General features: G+C 42.1%; 3 protein-coding genes across 5 annotated transcripts; 1 reads left to right on the forward strand and 2 right to left on the reverse strand.

The window, feature by feature from the left end:
• Positions 1-684: 684 nt before the first annotated feature.
• LOC125710198 (receptor activity-modifying protein 1-like) lies at positions 685-19073 on the reverse strand. 3 transcript variants are annotated; one of them, XM_048979642.1, is made up of 3 exons: positions 18522-19073; positions 10325-10472; positions 685-2388 (listed from the first exon to the last, which is right to left on the reverse strand). In XM_048979642.1, exons 1-3 carry the CDS (start codon positions 18577-18579, stop codon positions 2133-2135), a joined length of 462 nt encoding a protein of 153 aa, XP_048835599.1. In that variant the 5' UTR covers positions 18580-19073; the 3' UTR covers positions 685-2132. The 3 variants fall into 3 exon arrangements, with proteins under 3 accessions (XP_048835599.1, XP_048835601.1, XP_048835600.1); XM_048979644.1 differs by lacking the exon at positions 18522-19073 and adding an exon at positions 17689-17744; XM_048979643.1 differs by lacking the exon at positions 18522-19073 and adding an exon at positions 16349-16556.
• A 1023-nt stretch (positions 19074-20096) lies between these two features.
• LOC125709922 (histone H3) lies at positions 20097-20930 on the reverse strand. Its single transcript, XM_048978938.1, has one exon. It carries the CDS (start codon positions 20873-20875, stop codon positions 20465-20467), a length of 411 nt encoding a protein of 136 aa, XP_048834895.1. The 5' UTR covers positions 20876-20930; the 3' UTR covers positions 20097-20464.
• A 591-nt stretch (positions 20931-21521) lies between these two features.
• LOC125709924 (histone H2B 1/2-like) lies at positions 21522-22123 on the forward strand. Its single transcript, XM_048978941.1, has one exon. The coding sequence runs from the start codon at positions 21576-21578 to the stop codon at positions 21948-21950; it is 375 nt and encodes a 124-aa protein (XP_048834898.1). The 5' UTR covers positions 21522-21575; the 3' UTR covers positions 21951-22123.
• The last annotated feature ends 2228 nt before the right edge of the window (positions 22124-24351 follow it).

Genomic DNA, 24351 nt, shown 5'->3' on the forward strand with positions numbered 1-24351 from the left:
TCTGTAATGAAATACTGCTGTTGAGAATCCTTCACTGCATGCAGATTCATCTTCTTTTAAGTCATTTGCATTTAGATGCATTTCATACCTGGTTGGACGAGGTTCTTACCGGATGCCTGTGTACTGCCGTTACAGAACATCACACTCAGTATCGTTTACATTTTCATATTGGATAGATTTTGAAAATGAAAATGCATGTTTGAGACAATCAATTATGCAGATGTCTGACAGTATCACAATACACCCTCTTTGCACTTATCAGGAAGAGGGGATGAGGGTGTCAACAAGTCACATGAGAATATTGAGGCTGAAAGTTATTTCACTTTTATTAATGATCGACTCAATATGGGGTCAGAAACCTGTGTTTAAGTGATATATGGAATGCCTGTGCGATGGGATGTTCATTGTGCACGACTGAGGAAGTGGTTTATAAAACAGCATTTTTCTTAATGCATTGCTGATAATTTTGCAATCACTGGAAAATGTATAGACATTCTTTAAATCTCCACCTGGCCTGTCAGGGAGATGTATTATCAGGTGATTTTATCTGGGTTTTTGTGTGTGCTTGGTGATCCTTGATTGGTTCCCTTGTAAATGATTTATAAATTATATATTTCACTTAATACACAATATTTGTAAGCTGTTTTCTGATAATTTATAAACATTACAAGATGGATCCCGAAATCAGATGTCATAAACAGGTTTTATTTACAGATCAATGCTTTCAATAACATTAATAAATACAGAACAATTACTGAGAATGTTATTATAAAACACCTATTATGATATTCATGGACAGTGACTGGTGGGACTAACAGTGATTGTCTTGATAGTCACAGACTGGTTTAACACATGCGTTTGGTAGCTTTAAGTTCCCATTGGACCAGGCTATGTTCATCTCCAAAGCTGAGGTGAATCAAACAGCACATCAGATGGTGAGGAATTAAGTGCATGCTGGCAGACGTCCTGCGGATTGTGCCTTTTGTCTGCTCATTCATTCTTCTCTGCTTTCTGGTGTGTTCCTCAGCTGTTCAGGACAAGATGCTTTCACATAAACACTTAGTGACCCCATGACAGAGGTGGAAAAAGCTCATCCAGCTGTATACAGAACCTTCCAGCAAACCCTTTGCCTTTGCAGTACCTTAAATATGGTCCATTCTGGGATGACATCCTTCTGACTTGTACGACTGAACATAGAACCAGGAACTTAGGTTGTCACGGATGTGGTCAGCTGCAAACAGTTTTACTACTGAGGAACATTATTTTTCATTTTTCTTAAATTTTAGTCAGATCTTTGAGATTCTAACAAATATTCTCTGCCATCTATATATCTGTCATCACATAACTGACACATATAGCTATGAATAAACTTGTAAATTAAGAGATACTGGTTTTGTGTACATATACAGTATCCTACAAAAATCTATGGGACATATTTCTGTGACGTGAGTATTTTGGCTTGCAAAGGATAAAATGTGGGTGTTGTAGTGTAGCTTAGCTTCAGAGGAAGTTGAGAACGCGACGACCAGCTTTCTACTGGTCAAATTTTGATGGCACATTTATTAAAGCCAAAGGCAACCCCAAAAAAATCTAATATACATTAATTACTGGGCTTGTGTTATGAATTTTGATAGGATGGTGTAATTATTACTATATCTGTGATACATCTTGCACGGTGAACAGAATGCATGAACCTAAAATGTGCTCTTTTTCATAGAGAATAATACCTGCAGAAGTCCAGGCAACATAAATATTAGTGAGCGATTGCTTAAGAAAGACCAGTGAGTAGATTCTGAGGCTCTGGTGTCACTGTCCTTCCAGGGAAATGGGATCCTGCAGTGGTTTGCGTTGGGCTGCTGTCCATACCCATGCAGGCTGTCATGTGATTTGGCCAGCCTCCAAATGTCCAACAATGGACTGCGGGTATGCAGTATATGTGTGCTGTTCCAAATCTGGAGGGATTCTGCGGCTTCGTTAATTAATCCGCCGGGACCCTCTTTACGGTTCATGCTCTGTGTCTTCTGTGAAATATGTCACTTTTAGAAACATCCATCGTTGATTCTCTGGAGTGTCACTTCCATCCCACTGCTGACCACAGAAAATCCCGTAGGGTCCTACGGGTAAAAACCCAGTTACATGATACCCTCGCTGCGTTTGCTCCTCCACACCACTAGGGCAGTCATGAGCAGTGTGATGAGGATGGGCACCACAATAAATGGACCCAGGATACGGCTGGGTGGGTCCTGCAGCAAGCGGCCCGACAGAGCACAGTTTTGGAAGTAGTGCTTGTGGATGCGGATGAAGAAGTCGTTGACCAGGTGGTTGGGCCAGAAGCAGTCCATGTTCAGGGCTATTACGAAGGTGCAGTTCGTCAGCTGCCCGTAGGACCTGCAGGGAGGACGCATCACAGATGCTTTAAGGAGATGCTCTAAATCTCCAACGTATGATGAGAACCAAAAAGAATGAAACAAGATGGACAACCCACTGAATAGGTGGCGACATGCAGAACAATGGTTAAGGAGGAGGTTCATAAGCAAAGGGTGCTTGGTTTGTAGTTCAGCCGAAACACAATGTTTGTCCGTGTGATGGTGCCATGAGACACAGTTCAGTGTAAACAGATAAAAATTGTAGCAAGGAGGAGCTACTTACCCACCCTACAAAACGAGCAGCCTTATGACTAAAATCTGCGGAGACCTGTAGGTGACCACCAGTTACTTCCTTTATATACCCAAATAGCAAAACACCTGCGGCCAGCAGGGAGAGAAGAAACCCCACCCCACTCCCCAACCCTGTAGCCACTACAGGAGGATGTAATAAAAGGGATTGCGCATTACAAAAACGCCAAAATCAATATGAACCAGCCCCAGTCTGCCCTGAAATGCAAACAGACCAAGGCTACCTGGTGGACAATCTCAGCAGAGCAGCAGATAATAAATACCGGAGCAGGAAGCTCGGTCTGGCTGTAAGGTTTGCAATCAATCAAAATGCGACTTTGCATGCGAGCGTGGTGAGAAAAAGGAGAACTAACAGGGTCCCATTTGTTTGCGGGTAGCTGTTCCATTAGCTAGAGCGCTGTCCTCCTGTCCCCCATGACAGGGAAGAATTATGGAGGTTGCAGCCCTGTGCCTCTGGAGCAGGTAACCTTTGCTGTGCCAGTCACTGGCAGTTCGGCAGAAGCAGCTCCGCATGCTGACAGAGCGCAGTCGTGAGGTAGCAGAAAAGCACTGGCGGGCAACAAGTGGTCCTCTAAGCCTCATCTGCAGTGTCAATGTTCATGCGATGACTCGTGTCATTCTGATGTAGTACTGTTCTTTCATTTTATCACAACATATAAAGTTCAAAATCCCTATTAGTGATGTGGGTTGTAATGCAAATGCCACTGGTGTAAGTGCAGGGAAATCTATAAACAGTCCTTAAAGGACAATTTCCTGAGGTCCCTAAGAGGTGGACGCGGTCAGCAGTGCGGCGGATAGAGTGCTGAGCTGAGCTCTGTGCGTCTGCTACCGACATTTCACTGCATGAATGATGGTGAATAAAAGAGCATTTGGGACACAGACTCCCAACTTCTGCGGTATTTTTTTTTTTTTACATCATAAGAAAGTTGACATTAACAGATGATCAGTCCCAGCCCCTTACATAAGTACCATACACACAATACAATACACACTCCCTAAAAAAATAACACAAGTTGCACTATTTTAATTAATATTAATTGAGGTTAATGTGGTATTTGTACCTGCATCCCTGTCCAGGGTAAGTGGTAAGAAGATACACGGGTGGATGGATGTCATTTCTATTAATACTATGACCGTAAATCCTAAAGAGCGAGTGTATTGTCCCTGAAATTAATCAGCACAGCTGACACAGCAGTTGACAGCTGTCCTTGGCGCACACACACATAACCTCCTACCACTTCTGGTTGAAGAACTGGGAAGCAACACGTCTTCTTTTCAAGTTGTTGAAATGGTGGTGGGTGGGGGGGAGGGGGGGTCAGGATGATGGATGACCCAGAGGGCTGCACATGGTGAAGGGGGGGGGGATTCACGTAGACAGGGCGACACCCATGGGCCCAATCCATGCTGCTCAAAAAAATGTAACAATTTCTAATTGGGGGAGGGCAGGTGTCCATAGCCTTCACCTTTGTTTTCTGCTGCATCTACCATTTGCCAGCTATCTGGGGGGGGGGGGGGCATCCTGGCTGGATTGTGTCCAGATAAACCAAACCGTTGATCCTAATAATCCTTTTGTACCCCAAGAGGCCGGCAGCCACATAAAGGAAACACATGCATCTTCATTCCTCAGGTTTGGGGTTTCACTCACATGCAGGAGTAGCTGCAAATTAATATCGAGCTGAACGGCCAGATATGTGAGCCCAAGACATCTCCTCATCCATCCTGATTTTCATTCATGTAAGAAATAGTCTAGCTTTATGGAATGTTCTGTAATATAGCCAGGCACATCTCGTCTTCTAAGTAATTTTAGGTGACAATGCAATGACTAATGCAGAGAAGGTCCGGTGATACACTTCCTTTGCTACTGGTACTACAGGAATCTCATAAAGTGGGTTTAAACGTGCCAAAAGTGTGTGTAATCATCCATAAACTGGAAAAAATAAAAGCAAATTGAGCCTAAACGCTACAGCCACGCGAGCTTTGTCCTCCAGTGAAGAAACACATAAGCATCACAACACATACGACGGCAACCAATTTAAATGCACGTTACGCAAGTATAGGTGATGTTTTTTCATTACGTCCTTTTACCGTAAAGCGCTACTCCAATTCATGAGGTGCAACACGTAAACAGTTTATCGCATAGATGACACAGACCATGCCGGTGTTCTGCTCTGCTACCAGTATGTCTGCCTGAAACAAGCTATCTGACACATTTAGCATATTTCTACTGGCTGAATTACAGCAGGGCTTGACACAGCTAAAAATAACCAGATAGGCAGCTGGGGAGGGGTGGGAATGTAATAGTCATCAAACCTCAAACAACAACATCCCCATCCGTGCCTCAGCACACCTCACTGTGCCTTTCAAACCACGTCCATTAAATCACTTAAAGGCTTTCCCATCTCTACGATAAATTGTTGTGTGACTTGCTTTTCACACCTGAGAGTAATTATGTGACACGAGAGAGCGCTGGGTTAAGTCATCATAGGGGTAACGACGCTGCATTACAAGTCTTTGCTGACGGTCACACACCCGGGAACCAGGATAATCGTACTGACTCTGTCGCAGGAGCCGTGCAAATGATCCGTCACAGTGCAGCCCTGCCTCCGGCCGTTAGGGGTTTGCACAGTAACTCTGTAACACCTGAACACACCTACATAGCAGATGCCGTGGAAACTCTGCCAGACAATGAACAAGAGACGATGACATGTACTGCACACAGACCAGCGAAAGGCGTTGCGCACTGAGGGCCTTCGGCTCAAATTTTAACGAGCCAAAAAGAGAAGGCGTTTAAGAAACTGAAATAATACCTATGAAGTCATGTGACCACATCCATAGTTGGGTTCTTAAATTCGGAGACATCTTTACAGCAGTTCTCACATAAATAGATGGTACATTGAGTCCGGCACAAGTTCCAGGGGAGACCAGAGTAAGTGAAAAGGATGTGACTGTTCTTGGTTTTCAGTGATAAAAGCTACATCTTCTGAATGTCATCAGCCAACGACGGAAATATAATTAGAGAAGACATGATTATAGAAAAACTTATGAATTATGCTGCCAAACCATTAAAAAAATGATGCCTCTGTGGGATTTTTTAAAGAATCTATTCTGAACTATCTTTCTTTTACGGAGTGAGGGGAAAGTTTACTTCTAAAAAGCAAAATAGCCTATGACTTGAAGAATCAGCTACAGGTTTTTGCGATATGCAGAAAAAGTTTCTAGAAGGGTCTGGATCAGCTCGGTAAAATGAGCAGACTGGAGTGTGACTGCTGTGACTGTCCACTCGCTTCTGATAAGACATTCCGGATAGGAAGCTGTGTCAGTAATATTTTAAAATCTGGTTCTCTGGTAAGACAAGTATAACTTTAGTTTCTACCTTTATCGAGTTGTCATTAGGACAATGTGTTGTGGACAAATGGTGCAAGACATATTCACTTGAGTTTAAGTCACACATGAAAAAGGACTTTGACATTTAAAGACATCCTAGCATGCTGAAATTGCCCAGTGACGACATTGCTACCTGGGAGACTACAGGGCCAGGCTTACTGCAAAGCTACTGCAGTCCAAGACAGTGGTTGACGACGGAGCTTAACAACAGTGGTTGAATGGAAACAAAAATGGGAGTCAAAAAAATTTGTCAGTTTGGTGGCTGGCTGGGTGAAAAGTGTACAGACCAAGGGAACCAATAGGACCAGAGACGCACACCAATGCATCATCAAAGAGCCCCGATCCCAGCTGAGAAAAACGGATGTCCACCGCTTTACTTCAAATAGACATGGTGTCAAAATGCTACTAAAATGATGCTTTTGTAATACCTGCAGCATTTAAAACACTATCTTTTAAAGTGTTTTGCTTAGCTGACAACATGCACTATATGGCTTCACGACGGGATGTATAGATTACCAAATAAGAATCCTCAGAAAAGCTACACTTTGACCTTGCTAACTTGCTTTATCTAAAACTAAACCATTACGCGTAGATCATCCTCGCATTAAAGATCCTCATTCACAATGTTTCATCTTGCTTTTTAGGGTCTTATTCCCTTTATTTCCCATCAAAGCCTTGTCTGCAAAGCAGGTTTTTATAAACTGACGAAACCACCACATGGTCATCGTCACCTAATATATCTGCCGGTTATTCTGCTTTCCCTGTAGCCACATTCTCGATGATCTGCAGTTACCATAGACTAGTTTTGGTAAATCTAATAAGCATAAAGGTTTTTTTCCAACACAGTGAAGAACATTATCATACAACAAAAAAAAAAATTCTATAAGCCAATAAAATATTAGATGATTATACCTACCAACACTATATATATAAAATTCCGACAAATGGGAAATGTATAGCTATTGCAGGTCTTCATTTACAGTGCAAAATATGTTGAGGTTAATGAGTGATGTCTTCAGTTCTGTTCTGAGAACAGCAGTATGTCTAACAGGGATTGAACTCAATACATCCAGGCCTTAATAAGACATCTACCTTTCATTTCTGACTTGTTGCACCCATAGTCTGCTGCTGCTCCTACTCGTCAAAAGTCATTAATATCAGAATATAACTGTGACCTAGTGGGCAAAGGTCTTTCCAGTGTGGAAGAGCGGCTTATGGATTTCCAAGGTAATGGCACCTATGCTTGACCACTGATATTTATTTTTCACCATGGATGATTGATCCTGCCATTATGAAATCACCAAAGTCCTGATTTGTGTGTGATGCATATAGGGCAGCACGACGGCTGTCTCTTCAGTCAAATTCCAGGCATCTTCATTGGTTAATAAATGAGTTTCCTGTTATTTTATGATTTGACGACCGAAGTTTTGTTTCACATACTATAGATCTGGCTACCCACAAATGAAATAAAGATTGGGGCAAGTAAACCTTACTTGGGCTGAAGTGGCAGCATCAGTCTGCTTAGGACCTGCAAATATTACATCACCGATCTCCACATGTGCTGTGAACTTAATTAGTGCAATGATTTAGCACAAGCCTGTTACTCGTTAATCAAAGCTTCCTGGCCCAGCCCTGGAGTGAGACGTGGGGAAAGGGTCAGGAACTGACGGGAAGAAGGATAGCCTGAGTCCACACCGCCCTGCAGTGAGAGCTTCTCTGTAAGGACAGCTTGGCCTGTGGGATTACTGTCCTTCAGCAGGACCATGCATTATTGAAAGACATCAGAATGACCTCATGGAATAAGGCTTAGGATTGGGGCATGAATATTTTAGCAAGTGCTTTCACGGCTGGGTGCGTGCCGTCCGAGCACAGGCACTTGTCACAGGATCCACGTTAGGAGCTGCGGAATGACTGCATAGGTAGGGAGCGTTAAGTCTCCATCATGGAAGACTGGGCAGCTGGATGAGTTTCTGCTCCGGGGAGCAACAGTGGCTCCAAAGCACTTAAAAATAACAGAGCCAAACACCATTCTCAGCACTCCAGACACGCGGCGCGGAGTTTATCAGTCTCCGGAAGCGAGTGCTACTCGCAGGCATCTGTTCCAGGCCTTTGGAGCTCTGGTCTGATGGCCCATTGCAAGTTCTTGAGTTCGCTCCAGTTAAGCTCTTAATGAGCTTCGATCGGTTTCGGCACAAACAAAGGAAAAAGAACCGCAAGTCTTAGTAAGCAAAAAAGTCACTAAAAGCCTGATCTATAGTAGCTGTAATGTTTAATAAATGATCCAGTGCAGCAGAAGTTCTCACAGTTTTGTATGCTGTTAGAATTAAGCAATTATTCATTAACTGAAGTAACACACAGACATCAACCACTTGAAGACAGCAAAAATATACAATTAAGGCTATTTATTTCTGTTACTGGTACTCCTCCACTAATACAATGAATAAAAATGAAATATAGTGAGACCTAAAATGTGTTCAGTTCAATTTAATCGAATGAATGCAACAGACAGAATTATGAGCTCAGTTAATGCAAATTCATTAATACCGGAGTCTACTTTTTCAAGCTTTTCTGAGAACATAAACGAGAGTACAGAGCAGACCACCAGAACCAGGAACTAGGAAAGTCAGGGCTCAGGTTAAAGCAAATGTAAAGTTAACGGCCGCTTAAGTGTGAGAGCTTCTCTGGAAGTCATGGTGTCTTCTTGCCTTGGGAAGTGGAACCTCAGTTGCATAAAGCCTAGCGAGACCAATATACAGCAGTACTGAGCCTCAGGATTATTTGGGGGTGTTGCCAAGGGTGGACAGAGAAGGGAATTTACTGTGAGCTTTTATCTTTTGACCACTTTGGATGTTCTAGTGCAAGTAACGATCCTATGTGGGATATTCTACACCCCTCAGAGATCTACGCTCTACCTTCCCTAGTTAGGGTGTGCAGGATTAAAAGCGCAATGCGCTTTTGCTTTGTAAGCTCTACTCTTCTGGGAGCATCGGCAAGGCCCAAAATTAATCACTATGATTTTAAAGCAGAAGAAGATTGTTTGCTTCGTTTGACAGCTGGGGAACGGTGCCAAAAAAATGGAAGCGAGGTCCCAGGGGATGAAAGAGAGCTGCAGTGTGAGTATGAATGAGCAAAAGCGGACAGTTGTCAGCTACTGTGAGCGGCTGCGGATGATGGTGCTGACTAACTGACTGAATAATGTAACAAAACAACTGAAAATGTCATCCCCCGATCAAGATTGGCAGTAAAGTCAACTGTTCGTACGTGACAGTAGGGTCATATTTGGCTGGAACATCCTCAAATTGCAGACTGATGTTAGAATCCCACAACCCGTGTGCATGATTACGCACATTTACAGCCGTTCTAAGACTGATGGGAACCCATAGAAATCATCTCAGGCGTCCAAAAATAGCTCATCTACAGGGAGAACAGCTGAATGGCTGCTTACACCATCACTCGCACCGTTCTGCAGAAGGCACGTTCTGCGAAATTCAGAAAACAGACTGTACTTTCCGTCTTGCGACTGGGACAGGGAGATCCATGAGTTCAGTTTACAGGTAGTCTAGTTTTGCCCTAACTTCTGCTTATGATAAATGGCTTAAAATAAGCTCAAGGCTAAAACATTAGGAATACACGTTTCATAAATTCATATAGTGGACAGAAATGTGGTATAATACCATTGTATTCCAGATCTGAATTCTTGCAAAAAAGATACATAAAAGCAAACTAGATGTACATAGGGACGTCCTGGATGGGATAATTTATCACATGCTACACACAATGGATATTTACAGACACAGATGAACCTTCACTGCATATTTGTCGACTGTGGAAGTAAATAGAGAGAATTAAGTGGAAATCATGCGAAACCCTTCCAGCTCATACCTTTGTGTGACACCTCCAGTCAGCTCACGGAGTTTTGCCTTGCATCTCCAATCAACGCATGGATATTAGGGTGGAAGAACGTCATCCTGTGGCTCCTAACTAACGGTGACTTTAAGACCGACTTTCATGTGGGCGTCACCAGAACATCTACTGTCCTCCTAAATGAATTGCCTTGTGCCTGAACTATTAACTCAAGAAAAAAATTTGGGTGGAGCCACTTATTTCCAATAGACTTTCCCTCCCTCATTCATTTTATTTCATAGTTAGCTGCTGCCACTGAGTCTGCTCAACAGCAACCTGTGTTCAAGACCAGGGCATTTTACATAACAGTTACTTACACGAACCATAAGCAGTAGGCAGCTATAGCAAGCATCCACACTTACTCCACAGTGTCGTCCCAGTTGCACCAGTGACGGCGATCCAGGGCCTCCATGTCCAGTTTGAACTTGGCTAGACAGATCTCCTCAATGGCGTATTGGTAGTCAGCACTGCACGTTGCTACGGAGACAATGTGGTAGGCCATGGAGAGGGCTGGAAGGACATACAGATACCTTGTCAATAACATACTAAAAGCAAAGAACATCAGCATGGCATATGACGATAATGCAGACCAGTGTTTCCCAACCCAGTCCTTGGGGAACCCCAGACGGTCCACGTTTTTGCTTCCTCTCATGCTCCCAGCACACCTATACCAGATATTTGGTGTTCCTCATTGGCTGGGAGGGAGCAAAAGCATGGACAGTCTGGGGTTCCCTGAGGACTGGGTTGGGGGAACATTGATGTAGATGACATAGAGGTCATATCTGTCAAGATGATATGCAAAGGTGTCAAGCTAATCTTCATCATTAGCACAACCTTTACAGTGAATTACTAGGAATTTTCAGGAAAGCCAAGTAAAAGTTTAGCCAAGTTATTACCAAGTTTACATGGAGCCCAAGCCCATTGTGTGCAACAACAAAGGAACTAACACATTTAACTGGAGAAGAAGATTTTTATTGTGGTTTAGATACCCATAATGCAGCGACAACCTGCTAGAAACCAGTTATAGGACAACATTTACATTTAACCCATCATAGATAGATAATGCTGATTTCTCTGATATTACACACGTCATAACTGCCACTGTAATGTCATATTATCTCATAACCCAATGATACAACATCATGCATGTCAAATTTAATTAATTCATTTAATATAAACTGGGGGAAAAAAGTATTTAAAATTTCACCTAGAAAATCAACAAATCTGTACTTTTGTTTAGGAAGTTTAGCTTAATTTTAAGTTTTAATTTGAGGAACTTTCAAAAGTAAGTTTATAATATGTATGTTAGGAGCTTTATGAACAGTAAACTGGCTGATTTACAAAATGTCTCTTTAGATACAACAGCTAGTGTAACAAAGGATGGAGCTGCACCGAGATGCTCAATCTGGGTCAGTGTTGCTGATGCTGACAGTCCTCACTTTGAAAAATTCAGTGCTTGTCCTGTTGAAACTATCAGGATTTGTGGAGAGATAATCACCGCATCTACCTCATATATGACAACAGACTCAGCCCAACCTCTTCCACATAGTGGGAAGGATAAAGACATTCTCCTGACGACAATTCATGGGAAAAGCGCAATAAAATCAGAAGAAGGCATCACGATAATCTAGGAACCCACGTTTCCAGTTATTCTTTTATTAATTCTCGTATGAATGCTGAAAACGCAACGCAGTGGGATTCTGTGCTGAGTTCTTTTCTCCCCAATTCTAGGCTGTAAGGTATGGAAAGAAATGAGTGAATAGATCGGATCCGACATCGGTGGGTTAAAAAGACTTTCCTTTGGTCCTCTATAAAAGGCAAAGCTTAGATTTGCAGTACAGCAGAAAGTTTTATCTTCAAGGACCAGGGTAAAATGAAGGCAGATGCAAACCTTCTGCACTCCTGTTTATGCAAGATGTGACAGGGGTTCCTACTTAATAAGGAAGCAGGTTTTGCACCATTTACTAACAAAGTATGAGAAGTTTGCTCCTCTCTCTGAGTATATGTCAGCATCTGAAATCTGCATGTAGGTAAATCATTACCCTGGGCTTTTGACAGCTGCTACTACTGCCTTGTAGCTGCCAACAGTGCAATAACAGTGCAATCATGCAAGAACAGGTAATAGTTCTTGCCAGTTAATTCAGGTTCATGCCTCATGTGATAAACTGTAACAACGTTCGGAGTGGTGCTTCATAAAACTAAATTGACCATACAAAGAATAAGTTGTTTCCACAAGTTTGAACAAAAGGACACTGGAAAAGGGAACATTAACACATTGTTAACTGGCAAAAGCAACGCAAAACCACTAAAAGGTTATACATCAAGCAGATCGCAGTTAAAATGACACATTGTATGGTACCATTCATTTGTTGTAGCGGTGCAACATAATCACTATGGCATCCAGGTAACTAAACCAATTCACAAAACTCAAATTATCTTGTGTTTATATCCCACCCGTGTATATCCATCTAACACACCGATAAATCTAGGTGGCTTGCAAATTATTTTAGTTCAGTCTTTAGGTTCCAGACCTTCTCATATAGCAGTGCAATATGATTGTCTTGCGTGTTAGTTTCCGTCCAAGAATTCTACAGCCAAATGCGATCATGAATTCCAGAAAATATCACTGCAACTGTACAGTGCTGGGAAAGGGGAACCTTCTTAGAACCAAGGGTGTTCTAGATTCATGTCCTGTAGGTTCACCTTTGGTACTAAAGTACTAAACCCAGTTCCTCAGGTGAAAAATTCATATGACTCCTGTGTTACAGCTAAGAAAATGTACCAATCCTGTTTCAGTGATGTGCCAGTCAAATAAAACACACTAGCTAATTAAAAGATGTACATGTAAGCTTATTCCTGCCGGCAGTGTCACTGATGCCAGAGAGCAGGTGGCTCTTGGTTTCGCTGAAGCGTGCCGTCTTGTTTACCTTCACACTCAAATCCCTCAGCGAATAACTACTGAGACAGAGATTACAGGGGCGCAGCGGGGAGTAATGCCCTCCACTGCAAATACCCCGTGGTCACAGTCTTCCTACAATATGGTGTAACAGATGACTTAACAGAGGAATGTTACAATTTGGACACACTTCCTGTTGTTTTCCACACTGCACAGGATAAATGCTTGTAGAGCATGATTAAAGAGATTACTTTTGAAGAACTTGCCCTTGCTATAATTACGACCCCGTTTCCAAAAAAGTTGGGACGCTGCGTAAAATGTAAATAAAAACAGAATGCAATGAGGACAGTCATAGAAGGCTAATTCCAAAGGCATTAGGTCAGTCCAAGCATGGAGCTGCATTGAGCTTGTGGACTATTAGCCATTCACAAGGCTGCATGTATCTACGCCATTTAAATCAGAATGTTTTACACACAAAGTTATGCCGTACTAGTGCTCCCTTCATTCAAAGGTATTCTGTATTTGCCCTGGAACTGACACCACAGTGACAAGCAGGCTCACATTCCAAGAGACCTATTTAAGTTACCCTGAAACAGGAAGAATACAGTGAGTGAAACCTTGGAAGCTGGACTAGGATGTGGTGTGAGGTATGAGTACGGATAGGACTGCTGATCTCGGTGCGGCTGCATGAAATGTATGGCTAGACGCCCCCAAACTCCAGTAGTCCTTCATTTGTAGCAGATGGGCACCGCAAAGAAAGTAATTAAATAAAGATGGGATTTCACGTTTCATTTTAATGATTTGATAACTTTTGGGCAGAAAGAAAGATCTGCCGCATAGTTAATCCCAAGAATCCATCTGTAAAGATAATGCTGCTGTAACTTCTCTATCTGTGACATCAAAGGAATCTCTCACTCTCTGTGACTCAGACTCTACAGCCCACACACACTGACATGCAAACACAGGAAATAAATCTTCAGCATTCAACAGTCATAGTTCATAACTCTCTGCTCATAAAACAAATAACCTCTGTGGAGCCACAGTCCATCACTATAATATTAAATTGCATTGAATTGTGCTTAACTAACAAGAAATCTTGGGCACTATTTTGCATTCAGTATTTTCCCCATTTTAAAACATCCAAACAGCCATGTTTGAAATTGACTTGGTGCACTGGTCCTCCATAACACTATGCCACCATGTTCCTGGATCATCCCGTGAATCACAGGACATCGCACAGGGGACATCTTGGACAGCATGTCAGTCTAACACAGTGGCAAAGTAGTACAAGACTTACATATTCAAATTTAGGACGATACCATTAATTTACAAGCTACAGTGCCAGGTTTGCAAGTAACACAATCACAAAGGCGTGCGATGTTTTTGCAGTGAGAATCTCCGTATGCATCCTGCAATCCTATTTACAAAAACAGGTCTGGGAGGTGGAATTTGCAGTTTTACAGATGAACTTTGGGCACCAGAGTTTCACAAAACAATCTGTCTGGTTGATGTAGCAATTTCAAAGTCAAGCCTGTCTGGACATCTAACTGAACCGATACTAAGTCAACGTGCAGACTTTAATCCACTGTAAGATAAGGAAACATCAGCCTGCACTTTAAACACAACCAGACAGAACATTTACATTTTAGCTTCAGAAAATTAAAACATCCTGTGTCCTTTTGTGCTTCTTTCATTATCCAACACTAATTTGATATTTTGAAAACACTTACATTAATAACAATATCAGTCTTTGGAACTGAGTCCTATAAAATCTGGTCAGGCACTTGTTTAGCCTTTACCGTTATCCTTCGTGGACTAGCGAATTCCGCTCTGCAGCCCCAAGAGCGATTAATCAGTTATTGTTCTTGGCATTCTCCAAACTATCATATGAAACATCCATATTGCCAACTATACTCAAACACTGCTCTTGTACAACCGGAACTGGAAGTGACTCAAGATGTGGAAGATGAGGAAAAACATCACGACCGGGAAGCTGGTGAGCAGAGAAAATGAAGACCATGATCACACCGCCGATGCAACGTCTTTATCAAAGTCTTGCTTCATATTTCATCTCTAATGAATGCACAAGGGACTGTGATTCAAAGTTCCCATCTTTCATTCTTGGGAACCAGAGTAACAGATATATCAAGAGTGTGATGAACACACCCGCAAAGCCATCCATCCCACATTATCCAGAGAAGAAGCAACGATGTTCATCACTGCCAGCTGTTGATTATTAAACACCTACACACCTTAGATGATAGTGCAGAAGCACTGTGAATATCATTGTTCCAGTGCCCGTAATTACTCACTCTGCTACTCATCACTGATCAGAACGTGAACGTACTCACAGGAGTAACCATTTCCATGCACACATACATGCACTGGAGCAAACTCCAATGGTACAATATGTGGAGACCCCCTGGCATGCAAAGTGGCACTGCGACGCGAGCCAACCATGCAGGAGTCTACTTTGTCAACCTTGAGAGCGGAGCTGTCTGATTAAATTACTCCAACATCCGCCTGCTTGCTGTTACACGGCTCTCAGCTTTAACTAATTGCCAGCGGTCCAGGGAAAAATATATCAATGTCCCTTTATTTGAAATACATGCAAATTTATCTTGTATCGGTGTTATCTTGAGCGACTTCAAATCTGCATGGAAATTCTTTGTGAAACTCTCATCACGTTGCATGTGGTACGTGTTGGGACCCCATCCAAGGCCTTCTTAAAAAAACACACGACAAGTACAAATCCTCATTAAATCTCATTGTATATTTTCATTTTCATTGTTAACAATGAAACATCCAGAGCAGTTTTGTTTTTCAGGTTCCCAATCTATGTATAAATATGCTTTTGTTTTACCAAGTCTGCTCCCTATTGATAAAATGCTGGACACAAACTCCACAAGATGTTATTAGGTAATGTGTCCGGATCACAACCCTGCACCACCAGCAGCTCGCTCCCTCCCCAGCTCTGAATAGCCCATTGTTAAACAATCACATCCCTACAATATCAGCAAAAACCGCATTGTAACTGCAGTAAGGAGTCACATAGGAACGGCTGTCTCAGCACCTTTGCAACAGGATATCCGTAATCAGTTTGTGGGTAGTTCATAGAGTGGACGATACTATATGCTAAAACATCTAAGCTTCGGTAACAGTCTAAACGTGATTGAAGAGCACATTCTGTAAACTAATGGACTGCAATGGCCAACTTGGGAAAGGAAGTCAAGCTGATGTCACACTCCCTTACAGATGGAAGCTTGTAACAGTTTGAAAAAGTATCACTGTATATGTAAACTTGTCTGCTCTGCTCTTATGTACGAAGGACTCACTTAATGTAGGGTATCATTTCAAACCTTACATATGAACTCCTCAGACACTGGACCTCAGCGTTCAGCTTCTGCATGAATGTAACCAAGGTCATCGGTAATGAGTCCACTGCCAAATTCTTCAGAGTACACTGCATAACACTGGCAACATCCCTCACACTGCCAGTAATGCTTCCGCCGTCAGAGATCACTTATCGGTGTCAAGACATGCACAATTACATTATTTGTAGTAAACCCGGAGACTGTCCTTTGCTCCTTTCAGACCATCCATGCGTATTTTAATCTTCAACAAACACTGACGCATTTATGGTGAAGATAGGGGGATTAGCTCCTGCTTGAACAGCATGCACGTGTACATGTAGGAGAAAGATCCTGTAACAATGAAATCCCGAAGGACACTTAATTATCATTCAAGTGAACCTGTGTGAAACCAGTTTCAATCAGAGGTGATTTCACTTTAAGAGATTTCCACATCTGCTGCACTCTATCATCCCATATTGTTTTTGGAAAACGTCTTTAATTGTAATCTGTTGTTAATTAGTGTTGATTCGTTTTAAATAAGGCTTGGGCAGCAGGCAAAGCCCATAAATGGTGCCGTGCAAAACAGCACTAGATTTGGCGTATTTTAGAGAATGTTATTATAAATATACTGCTTTGTACTCTCCCATGATTTCTAAATATTAAAAAATGAAGTTACAAGCTGCATCTCCTTTTTAAAATTAGACATATAGTTCAAATACAGCATCCAAAGTAACAATGTTTATAAACCTATGAATAAACATGTGGCGTATTTAATAAACCCTGTGATCGTTAAACTAAATATCCGCGTTACTAATGCTTGTTAAATTGCTACGAAAACTCCAAACATTATTTCCCCCCCCCCACTCCAGTTATGCTACCTCAGAATTAAATGAAACCATCAGTGTGTAAGAACAGGAACGGCCTTTACACAAACAAAAGTATAGGCAATAGAACTGCTACTTAATCGGCCCTCGGTTTTTAATAGCAGGGAATCGTGGACCAGAAATCACATTTAAATGCCAGATCCAAGGAAAACAAGCCCGAGACGTATGCAGTCTGTTCAGGTCTCATGTATTTAAATTACATTCATTTTAAAACATGAGTGACATCATGCATTATGTGTTGTTTTGGGCACCCCAAGTAATTGTTCGGCAAATTATTACAGAGGCACATCATTTTTATATATATATAACACGTGTGTCTGCGTGTAAAAATGGTGTTCGGGTGAATATAGACACTTTGAGGGAACCGTGTTCAAACGCCATTCTCTCTAAATGTCTTAAGATGTTGAACATGTTGAGTAAACACTTGAAACGACGAACAGGAGACGAAAGCAAGAGTTCTAACTTTGGAAATAATTTAAGGTAACGTGAGGCATGCAAAACAGTTGCCAATGGGCTCTTTCACTGAGCAATGTAGGAAAATAACATTAACAAAGTGACGTACAAGTGAGGCAAACAGCACATTACAAACATACCTGCTGTCAGGGAGTCGACTAGGCATGAGTGTAGCTAGACTGAGCTTCCAGTTAACGCCTATGTACCAGTGTAAACGGGACTGGAGCAGGTGCTACACAACTTCTAACAAAGCAAGGACCCAATAAGACTATTCAAGTACCAGAAGTGGAACATAGCATCATTCAGGGAATAGTAGAGAAATGCACGGAACAGACGGGTCTAAGCTGTAACCTCGCTAATAAATACAGCGCATTATGGATATACGATGTGTTTCGGGAACGATTGCAAAAGACTGAATATTGTTAATCTGTTAATTTTATTGTTCATGTTTAGTATTCAGCAAAACATTTTTTGACCGAAAACATACTTAAAACAAACTGTCACGAAATTAATTTTAAACGCTTTATATAACCTACTTAGGCAGTGAAACTACACTTACAGTGCTGCATAAAACAAACCCCGTGTTTAAAACAGTGCCATATAAATAACAACTGATTCAGTAAGTGAAAATTTAGGGCATTTTCATATAGTAATGACGGGCAATAGCACAACCAGTGATACTGTTGTAGAAATAGATATTTGTGCTGTTAAGGCAAGCAATAACAAAATCGCAGAAATCATGGTGCCCAATATTACGCACTATGTAATTAAGCTATTCTATTTAAACTACCTAAACGACGATCCGGTAGCCTGAAACCAAAATTAGCAAAGTATTACCAAATACTAGTGTTATTTTAGTAACCTATGGCTAGATCAAATGCAATCAGATTCATATACAACTTTATTTCTTCGGTTGATTTAAATTAAGTCTGCGACTGAAAAAGTCGCACAAATCCTCATTAGGAGTACTTACCTATTACAAGCCAAAAAAAGGTACGTCTCGACGTTAAGGATGTGCCACACAACGCCATGGTCGTTTTACGTATGTGTAAAACCTTTATTTGAAGAAAAGAATTAAAAATAAAATTAATGTGGATAAAGTCTGGTGCTCAAATGTCTGCTTTCCATTGATGCATCAATACGAGGTATGTACGTCCTCTTCAGCACCTAGATAGTATACAACAGGTAGATTTTGAGTAGATAAAAACCTAAATGTGTCACTCGCCCTTCAGTTTACATGCAAAGATCCAAAGAGTTGTGCGCGGTTTGTCATTTCATTTAATCTCAGAAGGACCGCAAATCATGTTCAGTTCTGTGCTCCATAAATGTTGGTAGCCAGTCTCTTCGAAGTATTTCTTGAAGTTGTCCCTTTAAAGCTGGCGTGTGTGCATTTAAAATACCAGCAAAAAAAGTGAAGGTATCAGCCTGACTGGCGGTGTGCGCAAGTGGCAGGACGCGTCCGCAGCTCCATGCAGCCGAATGCAAGCGGAGTGACGGAGCAGCTGGATCCCAGTCTGAGAAACCCGCTGTGGGCGGCTTTCGTTGTGGGAGGGTCCAGAGTTCGCAAACATATATACTAAAAATCTTACATCACGGGAAAACAGACGTCAAGTGACGCATATTAAAATGAAAGAAACGCGTTAAAATCCATGCACGCGATTCCATTATGTATTGACATGTAATTTTGCTTGAATTCTGTCGTAAATCAGTGGTTCCACTGCAGATAATTTAAACCGGATCATTTAAAATTGTGCAATATGGACACCTCCAAAAATGGGATGACTGAGGACCTCAACGTATACGTTTCGGTAATAAATGGAACCACCAATGAAAAGTAAGGTAATTACTGAACAGCGTTTTAGATTTGTGGGCTAGTTTTAAAAACCATTAAATGGTCATTATTCACCTCGTTAGGAGCCACTGGAGCCGGGGGTAACCAAGTAACCACGGCTGCCGCAGGTATCACACCCCCAGTTTGACATGGACATTTGTAGGTATCGGCAAACTGTTACATCTATTCTCTATTTTCATAATGCAACAAACTTATTTAGATGCAAACGCTTGTATACATAGCCCACGTTAAATCAGGGCAGTTATACGAAGTTTAACGCCTGATCCGCTGCGCTTCAAAGACAACGCTTGCGTTTTAAGGAATTCCATATGTCTAGTACTTAATAGCATGTTTATATATATATATATATATATATATATATATATATATAAAATTACACAGGCCACCACATCTATAATATGGAAGCAAATTTAAAAAGTTGTTTTGAAAGCATATAACGGTTTAAGAACTTGACAATCGGAACCAAAACAAAGCGAGAATTAATCAATACAACAAGGTGCAAAGGAAACACACCCAAAGAGCTATTAGTCGCCGCAGCAAGTGTGATACATTTTTTCGAGTCTGAGAGCTATTTAATACTAAGAATCAGCTTCTGCCATCTATAGGATTTATGGAGGAAGTTTACAGCGAGCGCTAGCGAACAAGTATTTATACGCGCAAATTTAATTCCTAAGAACAAGGTTTATTCATGTACATAAAAAAAACTCAATTTTATTATGAACACAACATGCAAATGAGGAGACTTGGCGCTTCATCGGAATGTGGTATAGGGGAGAACGTACATGAATGATGCGTATACTACAGATATCAACATGTACAAGTCTCCAAATATCAGGTTTCTGAAAAACTGAAATTGAGCCAAGGAGTAGCATGGAAAACATCCCTCATCTTAATGCTGTAAGCTATGCGTTTACTTGCAAGTTAAGGGATTTAAACATTTGAAACATTTTGACAAAAGGGACTTGGCAGTTTAGCTAGAACAAAGACTCGCTCTTTTTAGACTGTGGAGGCGGCTCTGAAAAGAGCCTTTGGGTTTTTCCAAGCGGACCGCTGGCGTCCAGACCTTAAGCACGTTCACCGCGGATACGACGCGCCAGCTGAATATCCTTGGGCATGATGGTCACCCTCTTGGCGTGGATGGCGCACAAGTTGGTGTCCTCAAACAGGCCAACCAAGTAAGCCTCACTGGCTTCCTGCAACGCCATGACGGCAGAACTCTGGAAGCGCAGATCGGTCTTGAAATCCTGAGCGATCTCCCTCACCAAGCGCTGGAAAGGCAGCTTGCGAATCAGCAGCTCAGTAGATTTCTGGTAGCGACGGATCTCACGCAGAGCTACAGTCCCGGGCCTGTAACGGTGAGGCTTTTTCACGCCGCCAGTAGCCGGGGCGCTCTTACGAGCTGCCTTGGTGGCGAGCTGTTTCCTAGGAGCTTTACCTCCAGTGGATTTACGGGCAGTCTGCTTTGTACGGGCCATCGCGACACAATTCTGCAGGAAAAGCTACAGTATAACTAGATACCGCCGAACCGTCGAATTATAAAGGACGGCAGGCGTGCCCTGATTGGGTGGGAGGCTATGGCGCTCCCATCGGAGTGTTTTCATTGGCTAGCTTCCTGCCGCCGAAAATTCAAATAGTGAGACTTCATTTATTCCGTCCTGTCTTTTACATTTTTTACAATAAAAAACACAATGATTCTGTAGTGTCGCTTCATTGCCGAATAATTGGCCTCAGCTAAGCCGCCCCCCTTCAAACCAAAACTTGCGCTATACAGTCGTTCTTTATCCATCAAATATACTTCATGGGTGATTGTACCTCCCGGCACCGGCCTGTATTTATCATCATATGTGATTTGATGCTGCATGCTTGTTTCGGCAATTCGCACCTTTATGCAGATAAAAGCCAGGCAGTGTCCACGATGAAAGGAAAGGAAGATAAAAAACTACGTTTAAATGATTTTGAATGTTTTAAGGCAACGTGACTTTGCTCTGCAGTGCAAGCGCGACATTGGAGGCGTCAACCAATAGATTTCGAAGAGAGGCGACCGGGAAAAGACTCGCCAATGAAAACCCGTGTGCTGAAAACCCGGGGCTACGGGCTGAATTTGCATGCCGTCCCTATATAAGGAGCGCAGGGGGAGAAAGCAGTTGAGTTGCAGTTTTGTACGCAAACGAAACCATGCCTGAACCAGCGAAGTCAGCCCCAAAGAAGGGATCCAAGAAGGCCGTTACTAAGACGGCAGGTAAGGGAGGCAAGAAGCGCAGGAGGACTAGGAAGGAGAGCTATGCCATCTACGTGTACAAGGTGCTGAAGCAGGTCCACCCCGACACCGGTATTTCCTCTAAGGCTATGGGCATCATGAACTCCTTCGTGAACGACATCTTCGAGCGCATCGCCGGAGAGGCTTCCCGCCTTGCCCACTACAACAAGAGGTCAACCATCACCTCCAGGGAGATCCAGACTGCCGTGCGCCTCCTGCTCCCTGGTGAGCTGGCCAAGCACGCCGTGTCTGAGGGCACCAAGGCTGTGACCAAGTACACCAGCTCCAAGTAAAGCGCTTGTCGACGTTACCCTTCTCCACCCAAAGGCTCTTTTAAGAGCCACCCACTGTCTCGGAAAAGAGCGGCATTTTCTGTCTTGTATTCTATTCGATTCTATACCGAGTAGTTTAGGCTGCCTTCGGTATGATGGGCGTTACGCAAGTAAACTTTCCTTGACTGCCATTCCCCAGTTGTAGTGTGTGTGTGTGGTTTTTTTTTTTTTTTTTTTTTTTTTTCTAATTTGCTGATGTAAATCTCATGCTTTTCTTTCTAAAGATACTTGGCTCTTCACCTGATTACTCAGTGAAAATACGTTTCCTACAATACACAAGCATGTGTTGAGTTTGGGATAGTCGGATTTTTAACTTCGTGTTTGAATTTAACGCAAAAAGTACAGGAAACTAGATTATGTATGAGATCCGTGGCTTACTTTAGGAGTGGTGTTTCATCAAAGGTAAGAAACGGCGAGGAACTGCCTAAATGGCGATTTAGGAGAAATAGTCAAATATTGCAAATACTTGCGTTCTCGATGTGGTTGTCTAGGTGAGCGTTCTCATTCCCTGAAGTAACAATGTTAATTTATTTGAAATGTTTGCAAATTTTGTGCCAATGTTTTCAGCAACTTATCCATCCAAAACCTTAACACACATGAAAATATTTAAAGCTCATTATACAATGCTCGAAAAAAATTTAAAGGAACACTTCAAAAACACATCTCAATGGGGGTGGAATCATGCTTTATCTATACTAAAATGGACTGGGTAATGTGTTTAGGAACAAAACAATACCACATTGTTTGGAAGTTAAACAATGTACAGAGGGCTGAATTCAAAGACATCAAAAAGTGAACAAAATGATGCACCAGGCCAGTTCATTTACCCAAAATTTAATTGCAGCAACTCGAAACCATGCTCGGTAGGTTGTACAGCCCCCACGTGCTTGTATGCATGCCTAACACTATCAGGGCATGCTCCTAAGGAGATGACGGATGGTGTGCTGGGGGATATCCTCCCAGATCTGGACATCACAGCTCCTGGACAGTCTGAAGTGCAATCCGGCAGCACTCAAGACAAAACCACAGGATGCCAGTGGCAGACATGCCAATCCAGCTCCAAGGTGCCAGGCAGTGAGCAGAGGGCCCACTGGAGGACATCAGGCCCTCAGGCTACCCTCATGAATTGCCCCTTTAATGCATTATTGCCCCTCTCATTATTGCCCCTTTAATGCACCTGTTAGTTTCATTAACAACCAAGCAGCAGAAACTGATTAACAACCCCCACTGTTACTTAACTGATCAGATCAATATCCCAGAAGTTTAATACACTTGATGCTATACTCTGATTAAAGTGTTCCTTTATTTTTTTGTGCAGTGTATATTTTCATTGTTGACATGGCCATGCATTAACATCCAGAGCATTTTTGTTTTTCTATGTATAATTATGCTTTTGTTTTGCCAAGTCTGCTTCTTATTGATATCATAGAACGCTCTTATCCAGTCATATTTCTTGGTCGGAACTAACATAATTATTAATAACGTTTATTCTCCACGTATAATCTTTACATTGTATTTCGTAATAACTGATATGTCATTAATTTCACATTTAATGCAAATGTGATTTCTTATAGTTTTAATTACTTCACAACTTCGACTTTGTAGGCAAGCGTTCTTATACGCGTCTACATGGTACAAAAGTACTGACTTTTGAACGTATATCGGCATTCACAGGATGCAAGTGAAACTAGTTTATGTGGCCTGGGTAAACCAACAAGTTATGTAGACACCCCAGAAAGCGTACATGCGCTAAAAACCTCACTCGCGTTTACACAAAAGTGTCAAAGAACATAGCCCCAAGGGTTGCGCAGTGTTCCAGAGATTGAACATAAAATGGACGGTGCAATTTATCAAGCATGTGAAACATGGTTCATACTGGTAACGACACTACTTAATTGGTGGTAATACACGCAGCAACACATGCAATGACCAGCACGGCTCATCTCCACGGCAGGATCGCGCGAATCGACAGGATCACACGATATACTGCGCATGCGTTTGCAACTGGGCTTCCTTCTCGATTTTGGCGTAATACAAATACGCCTGTTCATTGTTTCACAGCAGCAATACAGCTGTAAAATCAGCTTTCGAGTTTTTGGCTATTTTCAGCCTGTAATTTGTGGTCTAATGATTTGAAGGCTAAACTATACCAGGAATTGTATATGATGTGTGCAGATGCTAAATCGGCCGTAGACTTTTGCCCACATAGGACTAGGACAAACTATCGACCGACTGTCAATGCGTTTACTTAGCTCAGACGTTGATTGCTATATGGCTTGAAACTTGTGCACTGATAACAAGTTTAGTCATGCAAGTTCCCCCCCAGCATCAAATTCGGCAACGCAAATATTGTACGATATGA

The sequence above is a fragment of the Brienomyrus brachyistius genome, chromosome 16 (genome assembly GCF_023856365.1).
Source record: "Brienomyrus brachyistius isolate T26 chromosome 16, BBRACH_0.4, whole genome shotgun sequence".
NCBI lineage: Eukaryota > Metazoa > Chordata > Actinopteri > Osteoglossiformes > Mormyridae > Brienomyrus > Brienomyrus brachyistius.

Coding starts and splice junctions, on each gene's coding strand:
- LOC125710198 (XM_048979642.1), bottom strand. CDS start 18,579: ATGGCGTTGTGTGGCACATCCTTAACGTCGAGACGTACCTTTTTTTGG. Junction 10,473..18,521: donor CTTTTTTTGGCTTGTAATAG/GTAAGTACTCCT, acceptor ATGTCCTTCCAG/CCCTCTCCATGGCCTACCAC. Junction 2,389..10,324: donor AACTGGGACGACACTGTGGA/GTAAGTGTGGAT, acceptor TCCTCCCTGCAG/GTCCTACGGGCAGCTGACGA.
- LOC125709922 (XM_048978938.1), bottom strand. CDS start 20,875: ATGGCCCGTACAAAGCAGACTGCCCGTAAATCCACTGGAGGTAAAGCT.
- LOC125709924 (XM_048978941.1), top strand. CDS start 21,576: ATGCCTGAACCAGCGAAGTCAGCCCCAAAGAAGGGATCCAAGAAGGCC.